We start from the raw sequence: 26,062 nt of genomic DNA, 5'->3' as shown, positions 1-26,062 counted from the left end.
CAGGTCATTTTAGTTGCAGACAGCTAGAACATCAGCAATCATTAATCCTTTTCAACCCTGAGTGTGTTGAGTTGTAAAATAAAGATTGCCCATTGCAGAGAAAAAAGAAAACAATCAAACATTGTACTAGAAGCTGTTGGCTTGCACTGTATTATACATCCAAATCCAAGCAACCGCAATGAGAAAACTGAACAAAAGACATCTGTAATTTTCACTCCATGCATCTGAAGAAGTGGTATTTTACCCACGAAAGCTTATGCCCAAATAAATCTGTTAGTCTTTAAGGTGCCACCGGACTCCTTGCTGTTTTTATGGTATAAAAATGTCTGCTGACAAATACTGCATATTGCAAGAAGAATAAAGCATTTATAGGTATAGCTGAGAAGGGACTGGAATTTCATATTCTGGAACTCAGCAGTTTTTCATTCAATATTCATTCCGAAAGCCTTTTGATATATGTATTTTATGCTGTTTCTGGGCATTTTTATATTGGCCAGTTGTAAAGACTGTTACACTTAATAATATTATAAGTTATAATATGTTAAAAATCTGATGTTTCAGTATCTTTAAACTGCATCATTTGTCAGAATAAGATGTTTATATTTTGCCCTTCCAGGTTAGCGGTGGTGGAGAATCAATTCATCTTTCTCGTCAGTTTATGCCTCTGGTTGCTAACATGTCATGAATAATATTTATTCATACTGTAAAATCATGTTATTTTCATTCAATCCTCTGCTTAATAGTATATTTCTAAATTTAGCAGAAAGCTATGTCACTAGACACTAAGTAATCTGAATGTTGCCTTGGTAGCTTTAACAGAAGAGTTTTTCCTTAACTATGTGAGTTTCCCACTTTAAACTACAGTAGTACTCTTTCAAAATGAGCTGATTTTTCCCGATAAATAAATGTGGTCTCTAAGGTGCCACAAGTAGTCCTTTTCTTTTTACAGTATTTACAGTAGACCCCTGTATTTATCTTAAGTACTGCCCTAGAGTGGTGTTTCCAAATCCACAGGACAGCTCCAGTGATTGACGCTTGCTAAAGGCATGTGCTGACTGTACCCAACAACATCCAGCATGACCGTGGGACACTAAACTGCCACAGCCTTTATGCTTAATAAAATACGGTAATAGGGTTACAAAAAAAGTTACGCTTTATTACATAACATTTTTAGGAGCAGTATATTCTCTTTAAGAAAAGGAGTACTTGTGGCACCTTAGAGACTAACAAATTTATTAGAGCATAAGCTTTCGTGAGCTACAGCTCACTTCATCGGATGCATTTTACATTCTCTTTATATGCATTTATATTCTCTTTATCAGGCATCTGCTTTGTCACTCTGTTTAACAGAACTAAGGCTATGTCTACACTGGCAACTGAACGACAAAACCTGATAAACAGTGGCTACACTTTTCAGAGTAGCAGGTGTGTTAGTCTGTATCCGCAAAAAAGAAAAGGAGGACTTGTGGCATTTGTTAGTCTCTAAGGTGCCACAAGTCCTCCTTTTCTTTTAGGGGCTACACTGTGCGCCTTTTTCAGCACAGCTGTAGCGACACAGACGTGTCGCTAAGAGCTGCGTAGTGTAGACATAGCCTTAAATTTAAAGTAACAATGGAATGATAAGTATCTCTGTGAATAGGATTGTGAGATTATAATTAGGGAGGTCAAGCAATTAAAAAAATGAATCGCGCGATTAATCGCACTGTTAAACAATCATGGAATACCATTTATTTAAATATTTTTGGGTGTTTTCTACATTTTCAAATATATTGATTTCAATTACAACACAGAATACGAAGTGTACAGTGCTCATTTTATTTTTTATTACAAATATTTGCACTGTAAAAAAACAAAAGAAATAATATATTTCAATTCACCTAATACAAGTACTGCAGCGAAATCTCAATGGAAGTTGAACTTACAAATGTAGAATTATGTACAAAAAATAACTGCATTCAAAAATAAAACAATGTAAAACTTTAGAACCTACAAGTCCACTCAGTCCTGCTTCAGCCAATTACTCAGACAAACAAGTTTGGTTATAATTTGCAGGAGAGGCTGCTGCCCATGTCTTGTTTACAATGTCACCTGAAAGTGAGAACAGGCGTTCACATGGTACTGTTGTAGCCAGCGTCGCAAGATATTTACGTGCCAGATGTGCTAAAGATTCATATGCCTCTTCATGCTTCAACCACCATACCAGGGGACATGCGTCCATGCTGATGATGGGTAATCATAACCATAAGGGTAGCCTAAAATTCCTCCTGACCTGTAAGGGGTTAAGAAGCTCAAATAACCTGACCAAAGGAACCAATGGGGACAAAAGATACTTTCAAATCTGGGACGGGGGAGAGGCTTTGTTTTGGGTTCTTTGTTTCTGTGTTTGTTCGCTCTTGGGACTAAGAGGGACTGGACACTAATCCATATCCTCCAAACCATTCTGAACCAGTCTCTCATATTACAGAAATTGTAAGTACAGCCAGGCAAGGCGTATTAGTTTATCTTTGTTTTCTCAACTTGTGAATTTTCCCTTTGCTGGAGGGAGGTTTCTCCCTGTTTTGTTGTAACTTTGAAACTAAGGCTAGAGGGGGTTCCTCTGTGTTTTGTGCATCTTTTGTTACCCTATAAAGTTATCTTCCAACCTGATTTTACAGATGGGATTTTTACCTTTTCTTTTTTTTTTAAATAAAATTCTTCTTTTAAGAACAGATTGATTTTTTTTCAGCGTCCAAAGATCCAGAGATTTGGGTCTGTGTTCACTTCATAACCAATTGGTTAGGATATAATTCTCAAGCCTCCCCAGGAAAGGGGTGTAAGGGCTTTGGGGGATATTTTGGGAGAACAGGAACTCCAAGTGGTCCTTTACCTGATTCTTTGTCTAAATCACTTGGTGGTGGCAGCATACTGTTCAAGGACAAGGTGGAATTTGTGCCTTGGGAAAGTTTTTAATCTAAGCTAGTAAAAATAAGTTTAGGGGGTCTTGCATGCAGCTCTCCACATCTGTACCCCAGAGTTCTGAGTGGGGAAGGAACCCTGACACGGGTTCTGCTCAATAACAATCAAAAGCAGTGTGGACCGACGCATGTTCATTTTCATCACCTGAGTCAAATGCTACCAGCAGAAGGTTCATTTCCTTTTTTGGTGGTTCAGGTTCTGTCGTTTCCCCATCAGAGTGTTGCTTTTTTAAGACATCTGAAAGCATACTCCACACCTTCTCCCTCTAAGATTTTGGAAGGCACTTCAGAGTGTTAAACTCTGAGATGAGTGCTGTATCTATCCTTAGAAATCCCACATTGGTATCTTCTTTGCATTTTGTCAAATCTGCTGTGAAAGTATTTTAAAATTAACATGTGCTGGGTCATCATCTGAGACTGCTATAACATGAAATATATGGCAGAATTCAGGTAAAACAGAACAGGAGACATACAATTCTCCCCCAAGGTGTTCAGTCACAAATTTAATTAATGCATTATTTTTTTAACAAGCATCATCAGCATGCAAGCATGTCCTCTGGAATGGTGGCCGAAGGATGAAGGAGCATATGAATGTTTAGCATATTTGGCATGTAAATACCTTGCAACACCCGCTACAAAAGTGCCTTGTGAATGACTCTTCTCACTTTCAGGTGACATTGTAAATAAAAAGCAGTCAGCAGTATCTCCCGTAAATGTAAACAAACTTGTTTGTCTTAGCAATTGGCTGAACAAGAAGGAGGACTGAGTGAACTTGTAGGCTCTAAAGTTTTACATTGTTTTGTTTCTGAGTGCAGTTATGTAACAAAAAAAATCTACATGTGTAAGTTACACTTTTACAATAAAGAGATTGCACTACAGTACTTGTATGAGATGAATTGAAAAATACGGTTTCTTTTGTTTATCATTTTTACAGTGCAAATATTTGTAATAAAAAATAATAATATAAAGTGAGCACTGTGCACTTTGTATTCTGTGTTGTAATACAAATCAATATATGTGAAAATGTAGAAAAACATCCATAAATATTTAATCAATTGGTATTCTATTGTTTAACAGTACGATTAATCACGATTAATTTTTTTAATCACAGGTTTTTGTTAGTTAATCACAGGAGTTAACTGCAATTAATCAACAGCCCTAACTATAAATGGAAAAAATATGTTGATCTGCTGTTAAACAATATTATGATGTATTATCTAATGCAGTGATTTATTTTGGAGCTAAGGTTGATCTAAACATTAAAGGCCTATTATAACGTGTCAAAACAGTTGTAATCATTAAAAGGTGACTCTACCTAATAACAATACCATCATGCTGACATCTTGAATGTTGTAATCAAAGTAGATTTATAGAGTTGAATTTAGTTGTGAACCAAGTTAAAGCACGTTTACAGCAAAACAAGGAAGTCTTGTTAACCATTGTATTATTCTGGTTTAATACCAATGTAACTCCACTGATTTCAATGGAGTTATGCTATAGTAAATCTGGAGTAACATGATCCAAAGTATTATGGAAAGAGACAATGAAGGAGTGCACAATATATTAACATGCTCATACAAAATTATGAGTATGTATTGTAAATTAATTTTTCTTATTATCCTGCTGCAGTTCTTAGTATTTTGAGAATATTTGTCCTCTTAACACAAAACACAGGCAGGTCAAAACATATAGGGACGCAGAAGTATGTTGAAAGATCCGGTTGGAGGGTTTATTTATTCATTTGTTTGTTCTTTATTCTATTTTTACTTTTACAGGGTTTTTTTAAACTCACTATTTATGGTGTAATCTCTCTCTGTAACCCAGAGTGACTGGGAAAGATTAAAACCACAGCATTTTCATCTCACTATAAAAAAAACCAACAGCTTTCCTGCACAATATATTTGTTCTATAGTCTGATTGTATTTATCTGAAAACTCTTTAGACAATTTAATTTATTAAACTTCTAAAAGTTAAAATCTGTCTCTTGAGCGTGTTTCCTTAACACTTATAATTTAAATCCAATAACCAAACGCATTAGAATGTTATATTTGTAAACATTGAATGTAGCATACAAACACAAAGAAACTAAAATAATGCGTCCCACAAGGCAGGATTTATGAAACCCTGATATGAACCAGGCAACTTTTCCGATGAATGTTCCTCAGGAAACTATTATACTGACAAACACAATTAAACATTTGTACTTACGCACGGGCAAGGCTTTACGACATCACTTGGAAAGTAGCCAAGCTCCCCTGTGACTAGATTTTTACCCTAGAAATAGACAAAAAGTTCCCATTATGAGCAAATGACTGTGTAGATTGGAAGCAATCCTGTATAAACAGGGATTCATTTAAATAAACAAACAGTAAAAGTTCTAAAATTCAATGCCAGTCTTACTCAAATTTTGTAAATTAATAATTTCTTGACTTCTGTAACTAAGTAATAATTACAAATGGTTAAATCTGAGTGGTCTGGTAGATAGGTGAGAGAATTGGAATCAGGAGATCTGGGTTCTAATTCCCAATTCTGTCAGTGACTCATGTGGTTAAATCTTCATTGCAGAGCTAACTCTAGTTAACTCGAATGTAGGCAACTCCTCTGAAGTGTGAGAAGCCACGCTGCGAAGTAACTCTTGAGCTGCACAGTGCGATTGTGTTAGGGCCTGCCTACAAGGGAAGGTTTCAGAGTAGCAGCTGTGTTAGTCTGTATTCACAAAAAGAAAAGGAGTATGCGTGGCACCTTAGAGACTAACAAATTTATTTGAGCATAAGCTTTCGTGAGCTACAGGTGTAGCTCACGAAAGCTTATGCTCAAATAAATTTGTTAGTCTTTAAGGTGCCATGCGTACTCCTTTTCTTTCTACAAGGGAAGTTAGGGAGCAGCAAGCTAAGATGGTTAGCTTAGCACACTTTAAAGCATATTAACCTAAAGCACACAGAGGCACTTCTGATGCATGGTAAGATTGTCCATAGGCAGATAAGTGCAGAGTTGCTAGTTCTCTAAATTCACATTGCACTAACTTCCCATGCAGACAAGTCCTTAGCAGTTAATGAGTTATGTTAATTCAAGAAGCAGCCTGTACCCTCAGCCAACTTGATTTAAAAGCACCACCACACTCAAGTGAAGAGTTGTGTATTAGGGGCAACACTTGAGTAAACACTGCAGCGAAAAAAATGTGACCTTGGATAAGTCATATCATCTCTGCTGTGTGACAGTTACCCCACCACTCAATGGGGATAACAATACTGACCCACCTAGCACTTTGTGACCCTTGAATGACAAAGCACTGCAGTATGTAAATGCTATATACTGCAAAAAGACAATTACTCACCTTCTTGTAATTGTTGTTCTTTGAGATGTGATGTTCACGTCCATTCCAATCAGGTGTGCGCATGCTGTGTGCATGGTCATCGGAAAGTTTTCCCCTAGCAGCTCCCGTCGGGTTGGCTGTGGAGCCCCTTGGAGTGGCATCTTCATGGGGCTCAATATATGACCCTGCCAACCCGAATCCCCTTCAGTTTCTTCTTGCTAGCTACTCCAACAGAGGGGAAGGAGGGTGGATATTGGAATGGATGCGAATAACACATCTCGAAGAACAACAGTTACAAGAAAGTGAGTAACCATCTTTTCTTCTTCAAGTGTTTGTTCACGTGGATTCTAATCAGGTGACTCCCAAGTTCTATCCTGGAGGTGGGGTCGGAGTTAAGGAATTGTTGATTGGAGCACCACCCTGCTTAATGCTGCATCGTCTCTGGTGTGTTGGGTGATAGCATAGTCAGAGGTAAACGTATGCACCAATGACCAAGTTGCTGCCCTGCAGATCTCTTGTATCAGGACCTGGGCCAGGAACGCAGCTGATGGGGCTTCTGCCCTTCTGGAATGACATAAGAGTTGGGACTGGGACCTTGGCTAACTTGTAACACGTGTGGATACAGGATGTAATCCAGGAAGATATTCTCTGAGATGAGACTGGGAGTCCTTTTATCTGGTCTGCTACCGCCACAAACAGTTGGTTCGACTTCCTCAACAATTTCATGCGCTCAATGTGGAATGCTAGCGCTCTCTGAACATCCAGTGAGTGCAGCCTCTGCTCTTGGCTTCTGGTGTGAGGCTTAGGATAGAAGATGGGTAGAAAAATGTCTTGACTACAGTAGAATTGTGATACTACTTTGGGGAGGAAGGATGGGTGAGGCCTGAGCTGCACCTTGTCCTTGTGAAAGACCGTGTAGGGTGGGCCGGAGGTCAGAGCCTTTAATTCGTACACCTGCCTGGCTGATGTGATAGCTACCAGGAAGGACACCTTCCATGACAAATAGAGCCGGGAGCAAGTCACCAGCAGTTCAAAAGGGGGCCCCATGAGCCTGGTGAGGACCAGATTAAGGTCCCATTGAAGAACCAGTCCTCTAATCTGTGGATATAAGCGTTCCAAGTCCTTGAGGAAAAGTCCTACCATGGGGTTAGCTAATACGGAGCATCCAGATGTTCCCGGGTGGAAGGCTGAGATAGCAGAAAGGTGTACCTTGATGGATGCTGCAGCTAGGCCCTGCTGTTTGAGATGCAGAAGGTACGCCAAGATGAGTGGTATAGACACCTGGAGTGGAGGTGTGGGCACACCAGCAAGTGAATCTCTTCCACTTGGCTAGATAAGAAGCCCTGATGGAAGGTTTCCTGGTTCCAAGTAGAACCTCCCTTACCAGCTTCGAATTTAGGCACTCCATGGGGTTTAATCACAAAGCTTCCAGGCCGTGAGGTGGACGGACTGGAGGTCTGGGTGATGGAGGTGACCGTGGTACTGAGTGATCAGATTGGGGCAGAGTGGTGGCACGACTGGAGTGTCCACTGACAGCTCCAGAAGCATGGTGTACCAATGTTGGCAGGGCCACGTGAGGGCCAGCAGAATTACCTCTGTTTTGTCCCTGTGAATCTTGAGCAGCACCTTGTGTACAAGTGGAACCAATGGGAAGGCATACATGAGGTGGTCTTCCCAAGGTAGCAGAAACGCATCCATGATTGAACCTGGGCTGCATTTCTGGAAGGAGCAGAACATTGGGCACTTCTTGTTGCTCCGGGTGGTGAATAGGTCGACCTGGGGAAATCCCACCGTTGGACGATGGGATGGAGAACATCTGGATGGACAGACCATTTGTGTTGCAGAATGATCTGCTGAGGTGATCTGCTAGCTCGTTCTTCGCTCCTGGGAGACAGGATGCCTCCAGGTGAATGGAGTGGGCTATGCAGAACTCCCATAGTTTGAGGGCTTCTTGACATGGGGAGAAGAACGGGGTCTACCCTGTTTGTTGATGTAGAATATAGCAGTGGGGTTGTCTGTCATCACTGCCATGCTTTGGCCTTGTAAGTTTGGCATGCCAGTCCGACTGCTCTGAGCTCCCTGATATTGATATGAAGGGAGAGGTCATCCCGCGACCACAGGCCCTGTGTTTGGAGATATTCCAGGTGTGCCCCCCAAACCCAGATCTGATGCGTCCGTTACTAGGGACAAGGAGGGTGGTGTGCAGTTGAAGGAGACACCTTCGCATACCATTTGGGGTTTGTACAGTAGGGACTTGAGTATGTGATCTGGCACCATCACTACTGAGTCTAGCCTGTCGCAACCTGGTTGGTATATCTGGGTGAACCACTCTTGAAGGGGTCTGAGCCTCATTCTGGCATGCCTGAATATGTACGTGCAGGCCACCACATGCCCCAGGAGACACAGGCATCCCCTTGCGGTAGTGGTCAGGTACCGGAGGCTTTGAATAATGTCTGCCATGGCCTGGAAACAGATTTCTGGCAGGAATGCCCTTGCCTGTACCGAGTCCAGCACTGCTCCGATGAATTCTATTCTTTGGGCTGGTGATAAGGTTGACTTGTTCACATTGAGGAGGAGTCCCAATCTCTGGAAAGTGGACCTGACCAATTGTACATGAGACACGATACCTGCTCCCTGGTATGGCCCCTGAGCAGCCAGTCATCTAGGTATGGGTATACCTGCACCTGCCTCCTCCGGAGGAAGGCTGCTACGACCGACATGCACTTGATGAATACTCGGGGGCTGTCGAGAAACCAAATGGGAGGATTTTGAACTGACAGTGTTTGTGGTGGAGCACAAACTGGAGAAAACACCTGTGCGCAGGTTGAATGGCTATGTGAAAGTACATGTCTTTCATGTCAAAGGCAGCATACCAGTCTCCCGGATCCAGGGAAGGGATAATAGTGCTCAGGGAGACCATGCGGAACTTCAACTTCACCATGCACTGGTTGAGTCTTCACAGGTCTAAAATGAGTCTGAGACCCCCCTTTGCCTTGGGGATTAGGAAATAATGGGAGTTAGCTCCTGAGGAACCTCCTGCATTCTTGGATAACAAGATGCTCGTGAGAAGGGTCCGTGAAGAGGGATGAGGAAGGAGGGGAGGAAGGTGGGGAGGAACAGAACTGGAGAGAATATCCTACTTCTACCATGCAAAGATCCCAGCAGTCTGATGTTATTTGGGACCAAGCATGGCAGAAGTGGGATACACCATTCAGAAAACATGGATAAGGATCTGGAGGTGTGGTGGGAGCGCTGTCCTTGGGCACATCTTTAAAAGGCCTGTTTAGAGCCTGATGAAGGCTTAGATTGGCCATGACCTTGCCCCAAAGGAGGGTTGGAAGGTTTCCACCTGTCATTCCTGCCACTTCATCTATAAAAATCCTGCCTCGGCCGAGCAAGGATATGAGCATTGTTGTTGTGGTTGGAGCTTAAAGTGCTTGCATTGGGTTGCCGGCGTATGCATTTCCAACGACTTCATGGTCGCCCTGGAGTCTTTCAAGCTGTGCAGCTTGGAGTCTGTCTGCTCCGAAAAGAACCCCTTGCCCTCAAAGGGAAGGGTTTGCTGCACTTCCAGGGGTAGCCTGGATGCTTGAAGCGATGATGTTCTCCTCATGGGTATGCCTGAGAAGAGGGTATGGGCAGACGAATCCGCCAAGACTAGGGACGCCTGCAGAGAGGTCCACACAACTGCCTTCCCTTCCGCTATAATGGCAGAGTATTCAGCCCTAGAATCCGCAGGGATCGGCTCTTTGAACTTCAACGTGGAGAACTATGAATTGAAGTTATACCTACTGAGGATAGCTTGCTGGTTAGCTAGCCTCAGCTGGAGGACCCTAGTGGTATAGACCTTTCTAGCAAATAGGTCCATCCTTTTTGCCTCCTTAGATTTGGGGGCTGGTCCTCGCTGTCCCTGATGCTCTCTCTCATTAACTGCCGACATGACCAGAGAGCATGGCTTCAGGTGTGAGCATAAGTATCCATTGCCCTTAAAAGGGACAAAGTATTCGCACTCCACACCCCTGGCAATCGGCGGAATCAAGGCAGGGGTCTGCCACAGGGTCTTTATGTCGTTTTGAACAGTTTTGATCAAAGGCAGAGCTACTCGTGATGGATCTTTGGGAGTGAGAATATTCACCATGGGGTCCTCAGCCTTGACCATCTCCTCCACTTGCAACCCCATGTGGTGGGCAATCCACCTGAGGAGGTCCTGATGTGCCCTATGGTCAATCGGAGAAGGGCCTGAAGCTTACACCCTTGCCACAGCTTCACAGTATCTTCCTGTTAGAGATCTGGTAGATTTATGCAGGAAATCCTCACTAAAGATAATTGACATTTCCTCTCAAATCCATCACAACCCTCACAACGTCTTGATGGAAGAGCATGCACATTTGTTTGGGAAAATAAACCATTTCTGAAGTCAGCATGATTTCAATTTGCCAGATGATCAGATGGATAAACACAGTCAGTTTAAAAGCTGCATTGATGCAGTAATCCAAAACCAAAGCTTCTTTTCAAAATATCCTGTCTGGATTTATATTAAATTAAACGGGCAAGATCCCTCATGTGCCCCTAACATCTATAAGCTTTTAATAGTCCAAAGATGGTTTAGAACAAACATTCAAATGGGACCACATCTCATGCACACTAGCAATGAATTTTTAACTCAGGACAGGTCAATTCGCCAGCTGAATTCTATTTAAGATAAACCACCTAAACTAGGCCCTGGGTTCAAAGTCTTCTGGAAAGTCTGCTTGAATGGAGTTATACTGAAGCAAAGCCAAATATGGGAAAATGCTGGCGAGGGAACAGGTATTGGTAGGGTAACTGAAAAACTGTATTGACTCAGCACAGCATCAGCTGGTGGGACTCGTATACAACCCAACTGCAATTATCATTATTACCTACCCTCCCCATCATGTATCACCACAAGTTAGCAAAGAATCATTATTGTTTTTTATATTGGGCTTTACCTATGTTTCATAAGTATGTGTCTCCTGAGACACATACTGGAAGTGGTCCAAGAGTCACAAATCCCTAAATACACATGCACTTGGTGTGTACAGCTATAACTACATATTTTGGGGATACGTGAAAGAATCGCCTTGGATTTCAACTCTTACATAACCCCTCATATTTCCACTCACTTTCTTGGGCAACTCTTCAGAACCAAGTGTAAACTGTTCATTAAAGCACCATACTTTGGAATCTAGAAGCTCACATCCATCATTTACCAATGGATTGATTGCCTTCTGAAGGTAAGGAAGCTAGAAAACAATGCCTTTGAGATCCATAAACTGCACATCTGTGACCAGGTCTGGCAGCCCTTTTCAGAACTGGACTAGGCCCAGCATTCTCAAACATGGGTACCTAAAGTTAGGCTCTTAAATGCATATTTAGGCACTGAAGTCCAGATTGTTAAAGGTATTTAGGCAATTTAAGATGCAGATAGGTGCCTAGTGGGATTTTTGAAAGTGCCTGGGTGCCTAATTCCCATTAAAATTAATGCACCATCATGAACCATCATTCATGAATTGAAAACAAGGATGGAACTGGATGTAAAAAGGAGCAGAATTAATGAATATTCTTGAAAAATAGGAAGTTTTCTTGAATTGAAGTGCCTTAAGCATATTCAACGGGAACATTATCTTCCTGAGAAGATTGCTATGCAATTTATCACACCCAGGTAATGATCACAGCAACTGTCACCTATTCCAAACAGATAGAAACTGTCTGATTTTTTTGGTGTTATTCAGACTCTTTATGCCTTTATGGAGGGGAATCCTGTGCGACATGCAGTAATGGAAAAGATTTCACAAGTGTAGTATCCCAGTTGAAGACTTTGAAATTACTATCAAACACAAGATGGGCATGCAGAGCAGAAGCAGGGGCTGCTGTAAAACAAAACTACTCCATCATTTTACAAGCTTTACAAGAGATTACTGAAACAACTCGCCTTGCTGATGCTAAAATAAAAGCCAGGGGCCTTATCCATGAACTAAATTCATTCAAGTTCATCTTTGTCCTTCACATGATGCACCCTATTCTCCAGATGGTGGTAAAAGTGAGTAAGGCTCTTCAAGCTCCAACTCTCAACTTACTTACTGCAATGACAGGGGTGAAAAGCTTGCGTAACTCTTTGGCTGTGATGAGAATATCAGAATATTTTCAATCTATTAGCAATGACACTGTGAAAATGCGTGTAGAGAATGATATATTGATTCCCCCAGTTAAGAAGAGAAAAACATTCACTCGTTTTGATGACATGTTTGAGTCCCAGCATCGCTTTGATACAAAAGAGGCGCAGGAGAGAATAACTTCATTTTACCCACTCCTAGACTCAATGGATTACTGGCATTGACCAGCAATTTGAACAGGAGATTTGTAAAATTGTGACTGCAGTGGAAAAACTGCTGAGCTTAGACACTGGCAGGGACGATATGAGAATCATTGCCAACAAATTTAAAGTGTCCTTGGATGAGTTGGAAGCTGAAGTCTGATTGCTTCGGGGTTATGACGGATCTGTTCCTAAAGGTAGCACTATGAACACCACCAGAGAGTGGCTTGATTGGCTAAAGGAATCGATCGGCCTTCCACGTTCCAGGCCTTTTACAAATCTATGCAATGCTCTGCAGTCTTACCTGTTACAAGCTGTTCATGTGAAAGAGCCTTTTCAAAACTAGCACATATAAAAAACAAATTAAGTAGTACAATGTCCCAACAGCGCCTCGACTCACTCATGATTTTGTACATTGAACAAGAATTTGCTTCATCAGTTAATTACAATGATGTGATTGAGGAATTTAAGTCCATAACACCTGGTGAGCGACGTCTCATTTTCTAGGACAGAAAGATAAAGAAACCTTAATCCGCTTTGGTCAATTTGGGTTAGTGCATTATCTGGTTAAAGATCATGAAAATTGACTGTATCTTTGTATATGCCTGGTTATCACTACAGGAAAAAATTGGTATTTTGTGTCTCATTTTTTAAGTTTGTATTTAAGTAAAGTTTAGTTGTTAATTTAAAAAAATAAGTTTAGTTAAGTTTTAGTTTCTTTAATTTGTTTGATGAATAAAAATAATGTCCTTTATGATTGAGTATTCAATAAATGTTCGCCTTTAAAAAAAAAATTCCCTGAGTGCACACCCGAATGAAATGTGCTGTGCACACCTACGACACTCACACATTCTTATGAAATGTAACAAGAGATCACATTGTCAGTGGACATCCTTGCATGTGAATTAGTATACAAGAAGTCTTCCCACCAAATTCAGATTGCTATAGAATGCATCCACAAGTGCCAAAGCAGCCCTGTGAGGTCACTAGTAAGAGCGATCCACTTCTCAAAACAAATCGTATGTGGCAGCTGTTAGTAAATACTGAATCTTTAATGCCAAACACCATACCTCTAACAAGGTGGCACATGAGGCAACTTCAGGTACTGGTGGCACTGCCTAATGGTGAAAGCATAACATTGGAAGTCAAAAGTTCTGAACTGTTTCATGACCCTGAAGACAATATTTAACTTCTCTGTGCCTCAGTTTCCTTATCTGTAAAATGGAGATTACACATATTTAACTCAAAGAGAGTCATTAGCATTTGCTAAGCTCTATCAAATCCTTACCTGGAAGATGTTAGATAAGTACAAAGCACTAATATTGCTATTTCTTATAGTACTTCTAAAACTCATTTAAACACTTTGGGGAAAATTCTTCACCACTGGCTAATTGATATCTGGCTCAAAATTCAGAAGGCACAATGGTAGCTTTGCAGTAAGTGAGATGAGTGAAGGGGGTGCCCTAGGGTTGTCAACTTTCCGAATGCAGAAAACTGAACACCCTTGTCTTGCCCTCTGCCCCGCCCCACCCTACCCTGACCCTTCTCTGAGGCCCCGCCCCCACACTTACTTCATCCCCCCTCCTTCCGATGCTTGCTCTTCCCCACCCTCACTCACTTGCTCATTTTCACCGGGCTGGGGTACGGGAGGGGGTGAGGTCTCTGGCTGGAAGTACGAGCTCTGGGCTGGAGCCAGGAATGAGGGTTTCAGAGTGGGGGGGGGGGCTCTGGACTTGGGCAGGGAATTGGGGTGCGAGGGAGGGTGAGGGCTCCAGCTGGGGGTGTGGGATCTGGGGTGGGGCTGGGGATGCGGGCTCTGGGCTGGGACTGAGCGGTTTGGAGTGGGGGGCGAGTGCAGGCTCTGGGAGAGAGTTTGGGTGCAGAAGGGGGCTCAGGGCTGGGGCAGGGCTTTGTGGTGCAGGAGAGGTTCCGGGTGGCGCTTACTCATGCAGCTCTCGGAAGCAGCTGGTATTTCCCTCCAGCTCCTAGGAGGAGGTGCGCCAACCAGCTCTACATGCTGCCCTCGTCCGCAGGCACCCCCTCTGGCTGTAGAGCCAGCGCTCGAGGCGGGTGCAGCGGGCAGAAACCCCGCGGCTGCACCTCCACCTAGGAGCCGGCGGGAAATGCCGGCCACTTCCAGGAGTCTTGCAGAGCCAGAGCAGATGGGAAGCCTGCCTTAGCTCCGCTGCACTGCCAACTCGACTTTTAATAGCCCGGTCAGCAGCACTGACTGGAGCCAGGATCCCTTTTCGACTGGGCGTTCTGGTCGAAAACCGGACACCTGGCAACCCTAGGTTGCCTAGAAAAGTACTCCATGTTCCCTTTGCAGTATGGGGCACTGCACCATGGCAATTTTCTCTCCAACAACACAGAGCGATCATTTTCCTGGCCTGGGGCAGGAGGGAGATGATCAGTGGCTTAGTGAACTATACAAATCTATGTGAACGCAGGAGCTGACATGGGAGCAGCATCCCGTGACGAGTGGCACAGGCAGGGGCAGGCCCATGCAGGTGGAAGCAGGGATCTCCTGTATTCTGGAGATGCGCCAGTGTTCACCTTAGTGCAGCTGCATGGTATTTTATGGGCTATGGAGAAGCAGTCATCTTCCCACTAGGTCATCCATGCATGTGAGGAGGCTATCACTCCGATTACTTTTTCAAATCAACTATCAACAAAGTTAGCTAACACAAGGTAGCTGTCTTACATGTCAGGAAATTAACATGATCATAGCACTGCACTGCCTCTAAGAATATCTGCACTTGTAAATAAAAAGTTTTGCCTGTTTCATATAATTGTGGAAGTTTTAAAATCCTCAAAAATGTAGCGTACAAAAGTTACAGTAGGCTGAAAGGAGCTTTTTGTTTTTAAAATTCTTTGCTAATTATAGGATTGATATGAATAATTTTATGTTCATTCCTAATTATGTTTAAAATACAAGATTATTGTTTACTTTTAGATAGCCTGCTAAATCCCTCAAGGCCCCTTGTATAAAAACCTGTGATGCATGCTGTCAGGTATATGACTGCGGATTTCTGTACTGAGCGCATATGCACTATCCATCGCAACTAGCAGTGGATTTGTCGCACCACTGCACCTCAAATTTGCTAATAATTTCTTTCAACTGCACATCTCTTCCTTGTTAACTGTTTCTCATGTGATGAGTAAGTAGTCAATTTCCTTCTAACAAAAGCCTTAAAGGCCATCCCAAATGCACTAGTAAATGTCTGTGCTGACTTGCTAAAGAAATTATATAACAGAATGCTTGCAGCATATAAAGTAGCAATGAACACCTTCAGATTGCTACTTTAAATAACACTTGTCAGTGAGACTAGAGGATGATTCATTATTCTTGAATCTGTTTTAATGGGGAGGTTTCCTGGAACCATTTTGCACAGTAACCCTAAATTTCCAGAGTGCTACCTGAGGTTTAGATATGCAATTCCCATTAACTTCAATGGACTCATGCAGAGCTAGGACTGTGCGCAGCTGAAAAGTTAACCCTAGGTTGTACAGTATCCAGTTTCCATCTTATTTTTATCTCAATCCTTTGATTGAGAAATTGCTAATCTCGCCACAGATTTAGGCAATAACAGTGAAAAGAAACCAGGTTTTATAACTAAAGCTAGTCAAAAAATGGAAAACATTTCTTATAATCTGAACATTTCCAAGCAATTTTCAATTCTGCAAATTTAGAAGAGGAATAATTTTCAACATTTTTATTGAAAAGGCCTATTTAGTGTACGGGTTTCCTTCGCCTACTGCTTTTCTACATTCCCACCACAGCTTTTCTCTCTTCATTTTCCCTTTTTTTTGTTTTTTTCACAATTAAGTGAAACTGAAAAATGTAGTCATTATTTCTCTAGTTTCTCATTCCCTCTTCCCCCCCCCCTTCTCATTTTCCCACTGAAAAGGTTGGGGGGTGAGTAAGTAAGAAATGGAAAAATGATTAGCTGAAAGAAAAAGTTACTTTTTATTTTTTTCAGGTTAGTAAAAAATGAAAATATAAAAAATTCATTTTTTGTGAAAAGGGCAGGTTTTGTTTTTACAAAAAAATGGTTTATAAAATTTTGGACTATGTTCAGATCTAGTTTATTTGTATCATGCCTGGCACAGTTATAAGTAGACATGTTACCAAAATTAAAATGAACAAATGCTGTTCACATTCAGCAAAAATCACATCCTATCTCTTCTCTCCCCTTTCCCCCCTCTGGTAATGGGACCAAATTAAGAAAAGACCCAGACTGAACATGTCTACACATGTCCTAAAAGTAACCTAAATGGTACTCCAACAGGAGGAGGAACCAAGGCTCCTTCCACTCCCTGGAGTTTGATTTTGCACAGAGAGCAAAAATGTTCATCTTGAATGCTACAAAGGAGCATATGGTAACAAATAAATACTGAGACAATCTGATCCAGTTCCATTCAGAGATATGCAGATAACACTGATTAATACCTGGAATTTCACCTAGAGGTGTACTAAGAGCTAGTGCAGAGTTCAGGACAGATGGTATATATTCAGGTACTATACACTTTCATATAGTATACATCCATCCCACCTATGAGGTCATGCCCACATTCTGTGCTGATGTTTCCAAATGGCCTTCAGAGGTAATATGGTATAGAACATGTAACATGCAATATGTGATGTATAAGCAACATACAAAAAGGATAATAAATTTCATATAGTACAGATTTCAACAATGAAAATTAAGCTTCTTTTTAAACATTAAGGCTGAGATTCTCATAACTGCCTACAAGATTTGGATAATTTTAATGGGATTTAGCTGTCCAAATCGCCTAGATAGATTTGAAAATCTCAGCCTAACTGCTCTGCCAACCTAATGCATTTTCAAAAAAGACTAACATGATTTGTTCCACACTTATGAACATCCTGCAAAGTTGCACCTTAAAATGTTTACCCATCAACTGTTCAGCAAGCACCAAAGAGGACTGCACTATTACTATAACTTACAGGAATTTACAGAGTCTAACTTCTGGCAACATTTGGGGCCAGAGCTTGGGAAAAATCATTGACACATCCCCTCATTTGACACCACAACAGATGTCCTCAGATATATCTTGAATCAGCCCTAGCAATATATATCGAACAGATTGCAACCAAACTCATACTAGGACAAAAGCAGTTTGCAGACCTACTTTGGGCTCAGGTTCTCTACAAAATTTATTTCAATTCTATTTTAAGACAAAATAGAAACATTTAATGAGACTGTGCATAGGATCCCCAGTTACTTTCTCCCAAATGCAGGTCATTTATGGGGAAACTTACTGAATAGCCAATCATAGTAAATAGGTAACTAGTCCCTAGAGACCCCCAGGTGCAGATTTCCCCCTGTTAAAGTATAGTATATGTATTTTCATATATAATTCCCCAATACTGGAAGATTTTTTCCAGGTGAACAATGTTATTATGCTTGATATTTTGTTACTATAGATTTGACGTAGACTGTTTTGTCTAATCTACAGATTTCAAGCCAGCAAGTCTCTATCTATTCTCCATTCTTCTTGCAGTGACCTCTCATAACAGCACTGTACTTTAGTCTCCGGTGAGTTCTATCTACTACTGGAACATAGAAAATTCCCCCCCAAAAAAGGTAAAGATTTAATTTTTCATCCAAAAACAAATGTTCACAGCACAGTTACATTGAAAATGTAGAGGGACCATCAACAATAGTGGCATTAGTTTCTGTTATAGCAATGAATTGCTACAGGTCTAAGTCTGTATCAAAGAAGTGTTGTTTTTCACAGTGGAAGAAACTAGTACAATGCACATTGTATGCTTTTGGCATACATGGAAAACATGATTGCCCGGAGGACAGTGTATAATTGCAATGGAAACCTGTAAAACCAGCATTACATCACACTTTATATGATATACCCTGTAACCCCTGAAAGCTTGCCCTCAGGTTAAGTACTTTGCTCTGAAGAAACTCAAAAGAAGAGAAAAAAACACATCAATAATAAAAGTCAGACTTTGCACTATTACAGTTGCACCAACAGGCAGTGTTGCAGATAAGAGGCTGAAATTTCCATTTAAAACACCAAATTTTCTCTCTTTCCCTTCTTCCTTTCTTATTTAATTAACTTTGTGAGTGACTTTACTATGTGTAAAAGTGAAGCATCAGTAGTACCAGTGCAAGCCACACACAGGTAATCACTGTGGCTATTCCACTCCTAGACCTTGAGCAAAGAAAGCAGTCATGCTAACTGGTGTGCCTGGATACTACCATGAGACCTCCTCACTCATTTTCATTTGTGACTGAACCCAGATTTTAGTAGACTAACCACTGTGGCATCAACCCCTCCTCACCCCCACATCCCTCAGTTTCAAGGTTTCAGATTAAGGCAATTTATATTCCCTGGTTACATGGGAATTTGCTTTCAATGGTTCAGTTGAGAGAGTACAGGTGCTGGGTACCTCCTTCTTACTCACTGAGACAGACTAAACGATGACCTATCACAATCCAGAATTTTGCTATCCTCTAGGACAATTCATGTTTCTCCTGCTTGTGAGAGGGAGTAAAGAGAAGGAACCCAGGATGTATACATTCTTGATTGAGCCACAGAACAGGATGATAAAAATTTGCTAAGGACTGAGACCAAGCAAACAAATATTTCACTTGGGAAGATTTTCTTAACATTTATCAAAATGTATTTGGTTGGGTTTAAGTTATTAGAGAAGAGGAAACTATAGTTTTTATTTTTTGTTTTTTTCTAGGTATACTGTAAAGAACAGAAAAATTGCACATAACTGTGTATACAAACATTTATTTATTACTAACATCTGAGCTTCTGGTCAATTTATGAGTCTATAGTATCCACAGTGGTCTTTCAGGTCAGAAATAAACTATTCCAAAATGTCCCTTGAGTAAACATCAAGATTTTAAGAAAACCTTATGTTTTGCGGTTACTTCTTAATATGCATTACAAACTGACCAAGATATCAGAGTATGTCTGTGACAACATAACCGAGAAAAAAATCACCCAAAGATGCTAATGGGGACGGCACAGTATTCTCAATATATTATTAATTAGGTTATTGCATTCTCAAAGAAAAGTCTCAACAACAAAACACAGGAACGGCTATACCAGACACCTTTCAGATGCCCTTGCATATATACCTTTTTCTTTACCATCAGCTTTCCCCCAATGTTATTAATTTGCAAATTGTCCATTTTGTGCACGCACACGCACACACACACACACACACACCCTTCCCTCCATTTTGACAAATTAAAAACAAACAAGAAAATATAATTAGAAAAAATTAAAATTCTTATGCCTGTCTTTAGAGCAAAATGTGAAAGCTGCCATAGTTTGAATCTCTATTTGGTATGAATGTTCAATAAAGAAAACAATCTCTGTAACAGAATTAGCAACTAGAATCATGTGATATTGAGTTGCCATGGAAACAACTTTTATCCAATCAATATATTATAGTTTTCCTATAAACACAAAACAGTCATTATTTGACTTAGGCTGCCCCCAAACAAATTAAAACAATTCTGCCTCAATCTCCGATAACTATTTTATCCGTTATTCTCATCCAAGTCAAATATTTTATCTGGTTAGCATGCTCCTTAGTTCTATTGTCTGAGAGGACTTGGGAATTCAAAGCACACAGGGTACTCTTGCTGCTTATGTGCCATGCACTTTCTTCATCTTAAATCATTTAAGTAAATGGTTCACACCAAGGGCCCCATCTTGCAAACTTACTCACTTAAATAGATAGAGTTGTAAAATCAATCCCTTAGATATAAAAAGCAGTGTGTAAGTAGGGCTGACATCCAAAAGGTGAAGTTCTTACATTAGATATATATTTTGGGTAAAATGCAGAAAAAGTAAAGATTTTGTTGTTGATGATGATGATGAACATAAAAACAGGGTATAACAGCAATGAGCCAATAACAGTTTTCTCTCTCAAGCAATGGAATGTAGCCATTGCTAGTCCCATACCTGCCAAAACTTGCTATGTGCATCTCCTTTGATGAGTTCAATAGTGTCCCCAGTCTGGATGTGCAACGGTGGGCCATCATGTGGAGTTGGCTGTGGTATCCCATTGTAGTTTCTAATGACTTGCATTTTTGGTAATCCTGCCGAAAATTGAATACAGGTTTTTGGTCAATGACCTGGCAATCTAAGATATTCCAATGTGCATAAAATAATAAAATAAATAATAATAAAGATAATATATCAATGTTAGGAACTTAACTAGGAGCAGTCGGGGAAGGAAGTAAAAACACATTCACCAGCTACTGTATTTGAACAACGAAATGAGAAATTTCTCTCAGCTCCGCACTATATTTTTTTAGTTCAAGAAAAATATTTCTCTTTATGCTACTGCTTACTTCAAAAAAAGCACAACACACATAATTTAATGGAAAAGAATCATTTTTCCCCATCAACTCCATCCCTACCTCCTCCTACTTTCCTCTTGGGGCATTAGTTGATTTTATCACTAAGGAAGCTCATCCTTTTCTGTGTATATATAACACAGGCCTTGTATAAGGTTCATATCTTAAGGTTATCTTTGTAATCCAAAACAAAAATGTGACGGATGTGATGAAGTAATATTTAAGACATTGAAATGGAGAAACTCTCCAGGCTTGAATCAATGTTCCAAAAATGGTGCCATTAAAAGGAACATGTCTATGAAAATCAGAGTGACAAACGTTCCATGCTTCTGATGCAATTTGTTTTTTTTTTAAACCTCATTTTTCTTAAGTGTTATTGGATATATAGTTCAATACTTCATTTTAAGAAGCAGATCTCATGGTAGCATTCTGGCCTTATTGCTCCAATATTGGCTGCATCTGAATTGGGATCTTTTTAAAGGTGAGAATGCCATCTCCTGAGACATAAGCCATAAACTTAAATTTGTCTAGCTTCAACTTTCAGGCATTGGATCGTGTTACACCTTTCTCTGTTAGATTGAAGAGCTCATTATTAAATATTTCTTCCCAATGTAGTACTTATAGATGGTAACCAATTCAGCCCTTAACCTTCTCATGTTAAGCTACACAGATTGAGCTCCTTGGATTTATCACTATAAGAGAGATTTTCCAATCCTTTAATCATTCTCGTCGCTCTTCTCTGAGCTGTCTCCAATTTTTCAACATCCTTCTTGAAGTGTGGACACCAAAACTGGACACAGTATTCCAGCAGTCATTGCAGCGGTGTCAAAACAGGGATAATATAAACACACTTCTCCAACTGGAGAGTCCCCTGTTTATGCATCAAAGGATCAAATTAGCTCTTTTAGTAACAGTGCTGCACTCAGAGGTCATGGTTAGCTGATTATCCACCATCACCCCCAAATCATTTTCAGAATCACTGCTTCCCAGGATAGAGTCTCTCACTGTATAAATATGGCCTACATTCTTTGTTCCTCGATGTATAATTTACATTTAGCTGTATTAAAACATATCAGGGATAGTCTATTTTTTGTCAAGGTCCAAATTTCTTGCTCAAGGTATAGAAAAGGTCCAGACTCTAGAGAAAATAATTAAGAAAACCTCAATAATGATAATAAGTAAATAAAAAGATGTCAGGGTCCATTTAAAAGCATCCGGCTGTCCAGATTTGGCCCACAGTCCGCCTATGGACTACCCCCGACATATATTATTTGTTTGGACACAGTTTACCAAGTGGTCCACATTGCTCTGTATTAATGACCTGTCCTCCTCATTATTTACTTTCCCCAAAGTTCACAATGATGATTTTATGTTTTCTTCCATGTCATCGATAAAAATGTTGAATGGTTTAGGGTCAAGAACAGATCCCTGCAGAACCCCCCCAGAAACACACCCACTTGATGATTATTCCCCATTTACAATTACATCTTGAGACCCATCAATTAATCCATGTAATGTGTGCTATGTTCATTTTATATCATTCTAGTTTTTTTAATCACAATGTCATGTGGTATACAGACAAAGACATACATAAGTCAAGCATGAGAAAAGATCACTTCTTCTGTCTGTCTTTGATATATTCTTTAATCTAATTTGGTTGTTTATCACTACACATGGGATGTTACAGGTTGCTATAATTAATTGGATATATCCACACTGCTGTAATCATATGAACCATTTTAGGTCAAATGCTTTTAAGAACTAAGCAAATGTGGAAGAACACAGTTCACTTGTCTGGACTGATAGATATTAACTATTTTGCTGCTGAGAAAATATGAGATAAACCTGCTTTTGACAGGCCTAGAATTTGGCTTTCCATTTTTTGTTTAGAAAGTTTGTCATCATATTTCTATACACAGATAAATACACATATACATGAATTATATTATACAGTAGAACCTCAGACTTACTAACACCTCAGGAATGGAGGTTGTTTGTAACTCTGAAATGTTCATAACTCTGAACAAAACGTTATGGTTGTTCTTTCAAAAGTTTACAACTGAACACTGACTTAATACAGCTTTGAAACTTTACTATGCAAAAGAAAAATGCTGCTTTTAACCATCTTTATTTAAATGAAACAAGCACAGAAACAATTTCCTTACCTTGTCAAATATTTTTAAACCTTCTCTTTAATCTTTTAGAGTAGCAGCCGTGTTAGTCTGTATTCGCAAAAAGAAAAGGAGTACTTGTGGCACCTTAGAGACTAACAAATTTATTTGAACATAAGCTTTTGTGAGCTACAGCTCACTTCATTCAGTGCATCTGATGAAGTGAGCTGTAGCTCATGAAAGCTTATGCTCAAATAAATGTTAGTCTCTAAAGTGCCACAAGTACTCCTTTTCTTTAATCTTTTAGTAGTTTACATTTAACACAGTACTGTACCGTATTTTCCACCCCCCCCCCCTTTTTTTTTTTTGGTCTCTGCTGCTTTCTGATTGCATACTTCCGGTATCAAAAGATATGTGTGGTTGACTGGTCAGTTCATAACTCTGGTGTTCGTAACTCTACGGTTTTACTGTATATATATTGAACATGAACTTTATGGAGCAGTAAATAATCTAACAGTATTTTCAATGAGTAAGACTAAATTTCAAGCCAAAATGCCATCAAAATATTAGGCAAAATAATACCAACTCTATATGATGTGACTTGGACTGAAGTAAAATAACAACTATTCCATCAAATTGATTATATTATCTAATACATCTAAAATTAGACACCTAAACTTAAAAAAATTAACTGCCTTCACCCAGCTAGATGAAATACCAATTCTTGCTTCATTTAACAATTTAATCAGGTTGCCACTCTGCAAAATACATATTGATCGATGCACTACACAACTGATTCAGCATCAGCCATTTTTGCCTTCTGTGTATGGTGTTGCATACGAGTTAGAGAATGTTAGCAGTATAGATTAGTACCTATTCACAAGGCTGATAACTTTGTCCTAATACAACAAAGTTTCCCTGTGGCAATAACTTAGAAGATAGCACTGCATACTGACAGCTCATTGATCAAGTATGTCCTGGCCTCTCACTTTTGAGACCTAATTTCATGCCTAAGAAACTTACATTAAAAATTATTTGTTTTACAAAATGTCACATCAAGTGATTTTAGCTTTTTTCAATCAAATGTTTACAGTCTGTGTATACAGCTCTTCACTATCTCATTAGAAAGGCATTAAGGAGTACTTGACTATGTGTTTCACTGGGAATCCTACTTTATTAAAAATAAGAATTTCATCCATTAGAATGGTCAGAATAATCATGTCACGCAGAATTAACATGCGCAGCCTGATTTAACTTTTATTATGGAAGTGAGAGTTGTGGAATGCTCAGCAGGCCAACAGTGTTAAAGAAATTCCATGTTGTCTCAAACAGCAGAATTGTAAAAAAGATAGCACAGGATTAACAACATTAAAAGATATCACAGTATTAACAACATTAAAATATATCATGTCTGTGTGCCTTGCATAAAGTTTAAACATGCTTAATTCTGTTAAGACCAAATGCTACAGTAATTACAATGGCAAAAGGGAGTTGTTAACATGAAACTGCAGCAGTTGGCCTCAAAGAGGCTGATCTAAAACCCATTGCAGTCACCAGAAAGAATCCGATGGGCTTTGTCTCAGGTTCTTATTCTTGAGTCACGTGATTTCATTTAATTATTATTGAAACAAAACTGTGTGTGATATTTTCAGTCTCATAAATTTTTGGTACCAAAATTAAAGTTTCCTAAAAGAACTGGCTAACACGCTGGACCATGGATTAATGATCCCAAGTGACACAGGCACTGAGCACTCTCATTGCCCGCTTGAAAACTTCAGTGCACTATGGGAACTCAGCATGTCACCTGACTACCTCGAGCCTACTTGTCATATTTGCTTATATAAATAATGAATATTTTTTGTTGTTACTTACAAATACCTCATGTTAATTTAACTTCTGAAATTTGCTTTGCAGCTAAAGTAGAAGGATTTAAAATAAAATTTTCAGGTCTATGAATATTGGCATTTTAAAACAAAATATAAATTAAAAAAGAAACATTTTCCTTAAAGTAGGCTGAAATTGAAGGTTCAGTATAAACTAATGTGCTTTTTAGCTGGTGCTGTAATTTTTGAACATGTAATGTATTTAACACAAGACAGGCATAGAGGAAACAAATTTACAATTCGGCAAACTGAAAATACAATGACCAACTATTACAGTTATTTTACCTGGCACATTGCATACCCGGAATCACAACAGGATGGAGAACGTAAAAATATCTACTCCACAAAGAGATGCTTTAAAAGGTCTATAAACTGATTTTCATATTCAAGAGGCAGACCTACCATAACAATCTAATAAAGAACTTCAAAAGCAGGTCAAAGTCTCTCCTATGTTAATCCTCCTCCAATAATGGGACTGTCTGAATCACAGAGATTATGTTCTCTGGTTATCCCAGCAAATCCAGACATGGCACAGATAGCTTGTACTGATTACACATATAAAAGCAGTGAATCTGTAGGATGTATGCATTATTCATGATCTGAAAAGTTTCAGTGGAAGAAGCTATATCTGCACCATAATTTTAGTATATAGAAAAAAGATTCCACGAATCATGGAAATTACTCAAAAATGTGCACATGCTTTCTTCCTTCTATAAAAGCTCATACCACAGAATCTCAGCTGTATCTCAATTAGGCGTGGAGAGAATGATTGGGGTGCATGGAAGCATATAGCAATGAATGGTGGCAAATGGATGGAGTGTGCAGAAAACTGTACTTAGCTTTCTCAGTGTCAAATAATGCTGATTTGGTATAGTACCTTAGAAGCACTTCTAGTTGGTTAATACTGAAATGGTGTTTACATCTGTATTTCATATCTGGAATCTAGCTGTTTCCCCATTCTACCCCTTTCTCTCCCCTCCTCCCCCATTGTCTTTGAAATAATTAAAAATCAGCATTCTTTCAAAGGACACACTACAGGAGTAAAAACTTCACAAACAAGAGTTCATACAGAGAAGAAAGTATACATCAAACCTT

General features: G+C 39.8%; 1 protein-coding gene across 5 annotated transcripts in view; it reads right to left on the bottom strand.

The window, feature by feature from the left end:
• The window catches only part of VAV3 (vav guanine nucleotide exchange factor 3), a 255,820-nt gene that overhangs the window by 26,119 nt on the left and 203,639 nt on the right, over positions 1-26,062 (bottom strand). For all 5 annotated transcript variants that reach the window (XM_038412017.2, XM_043520500.1, XM_038412019.2 and 2 more), the window contains 2 exons: positions 20,576-20,712; positions 5,163-5,228 (listed from right to left, as the gene is read on the bottom strand). In XM_038412017.2, coding sequence (XP_038267945.2) covers positions 5,163-5,228; positions 20,576-20,712 — 203 coding nt within the window. The remainder of the gene's footprint in view (positions 1-5,162; positions 5,229-20,575; positions 20,713-26,062) is intronic.

Source organism: Dermochelys coriacea, chromosome 8, assembly GCF_009764565.3.
Source record: "Dermochelys coriacea isolate rDerCor1 chromosome 8, rDerCor1.pri.v4, whole genome shotgun sequence".
Taxonomy (NCBI): Eukaryota; Metazoa; Chordata; order Testudines; family Dermochelyidae; genus Dermochelys; species Dermochelys coriacea.
Note: the sequence above shows the minus strand (reverse complement) of the source record. Positions and strands in the feature narration are given on the sequence as shown.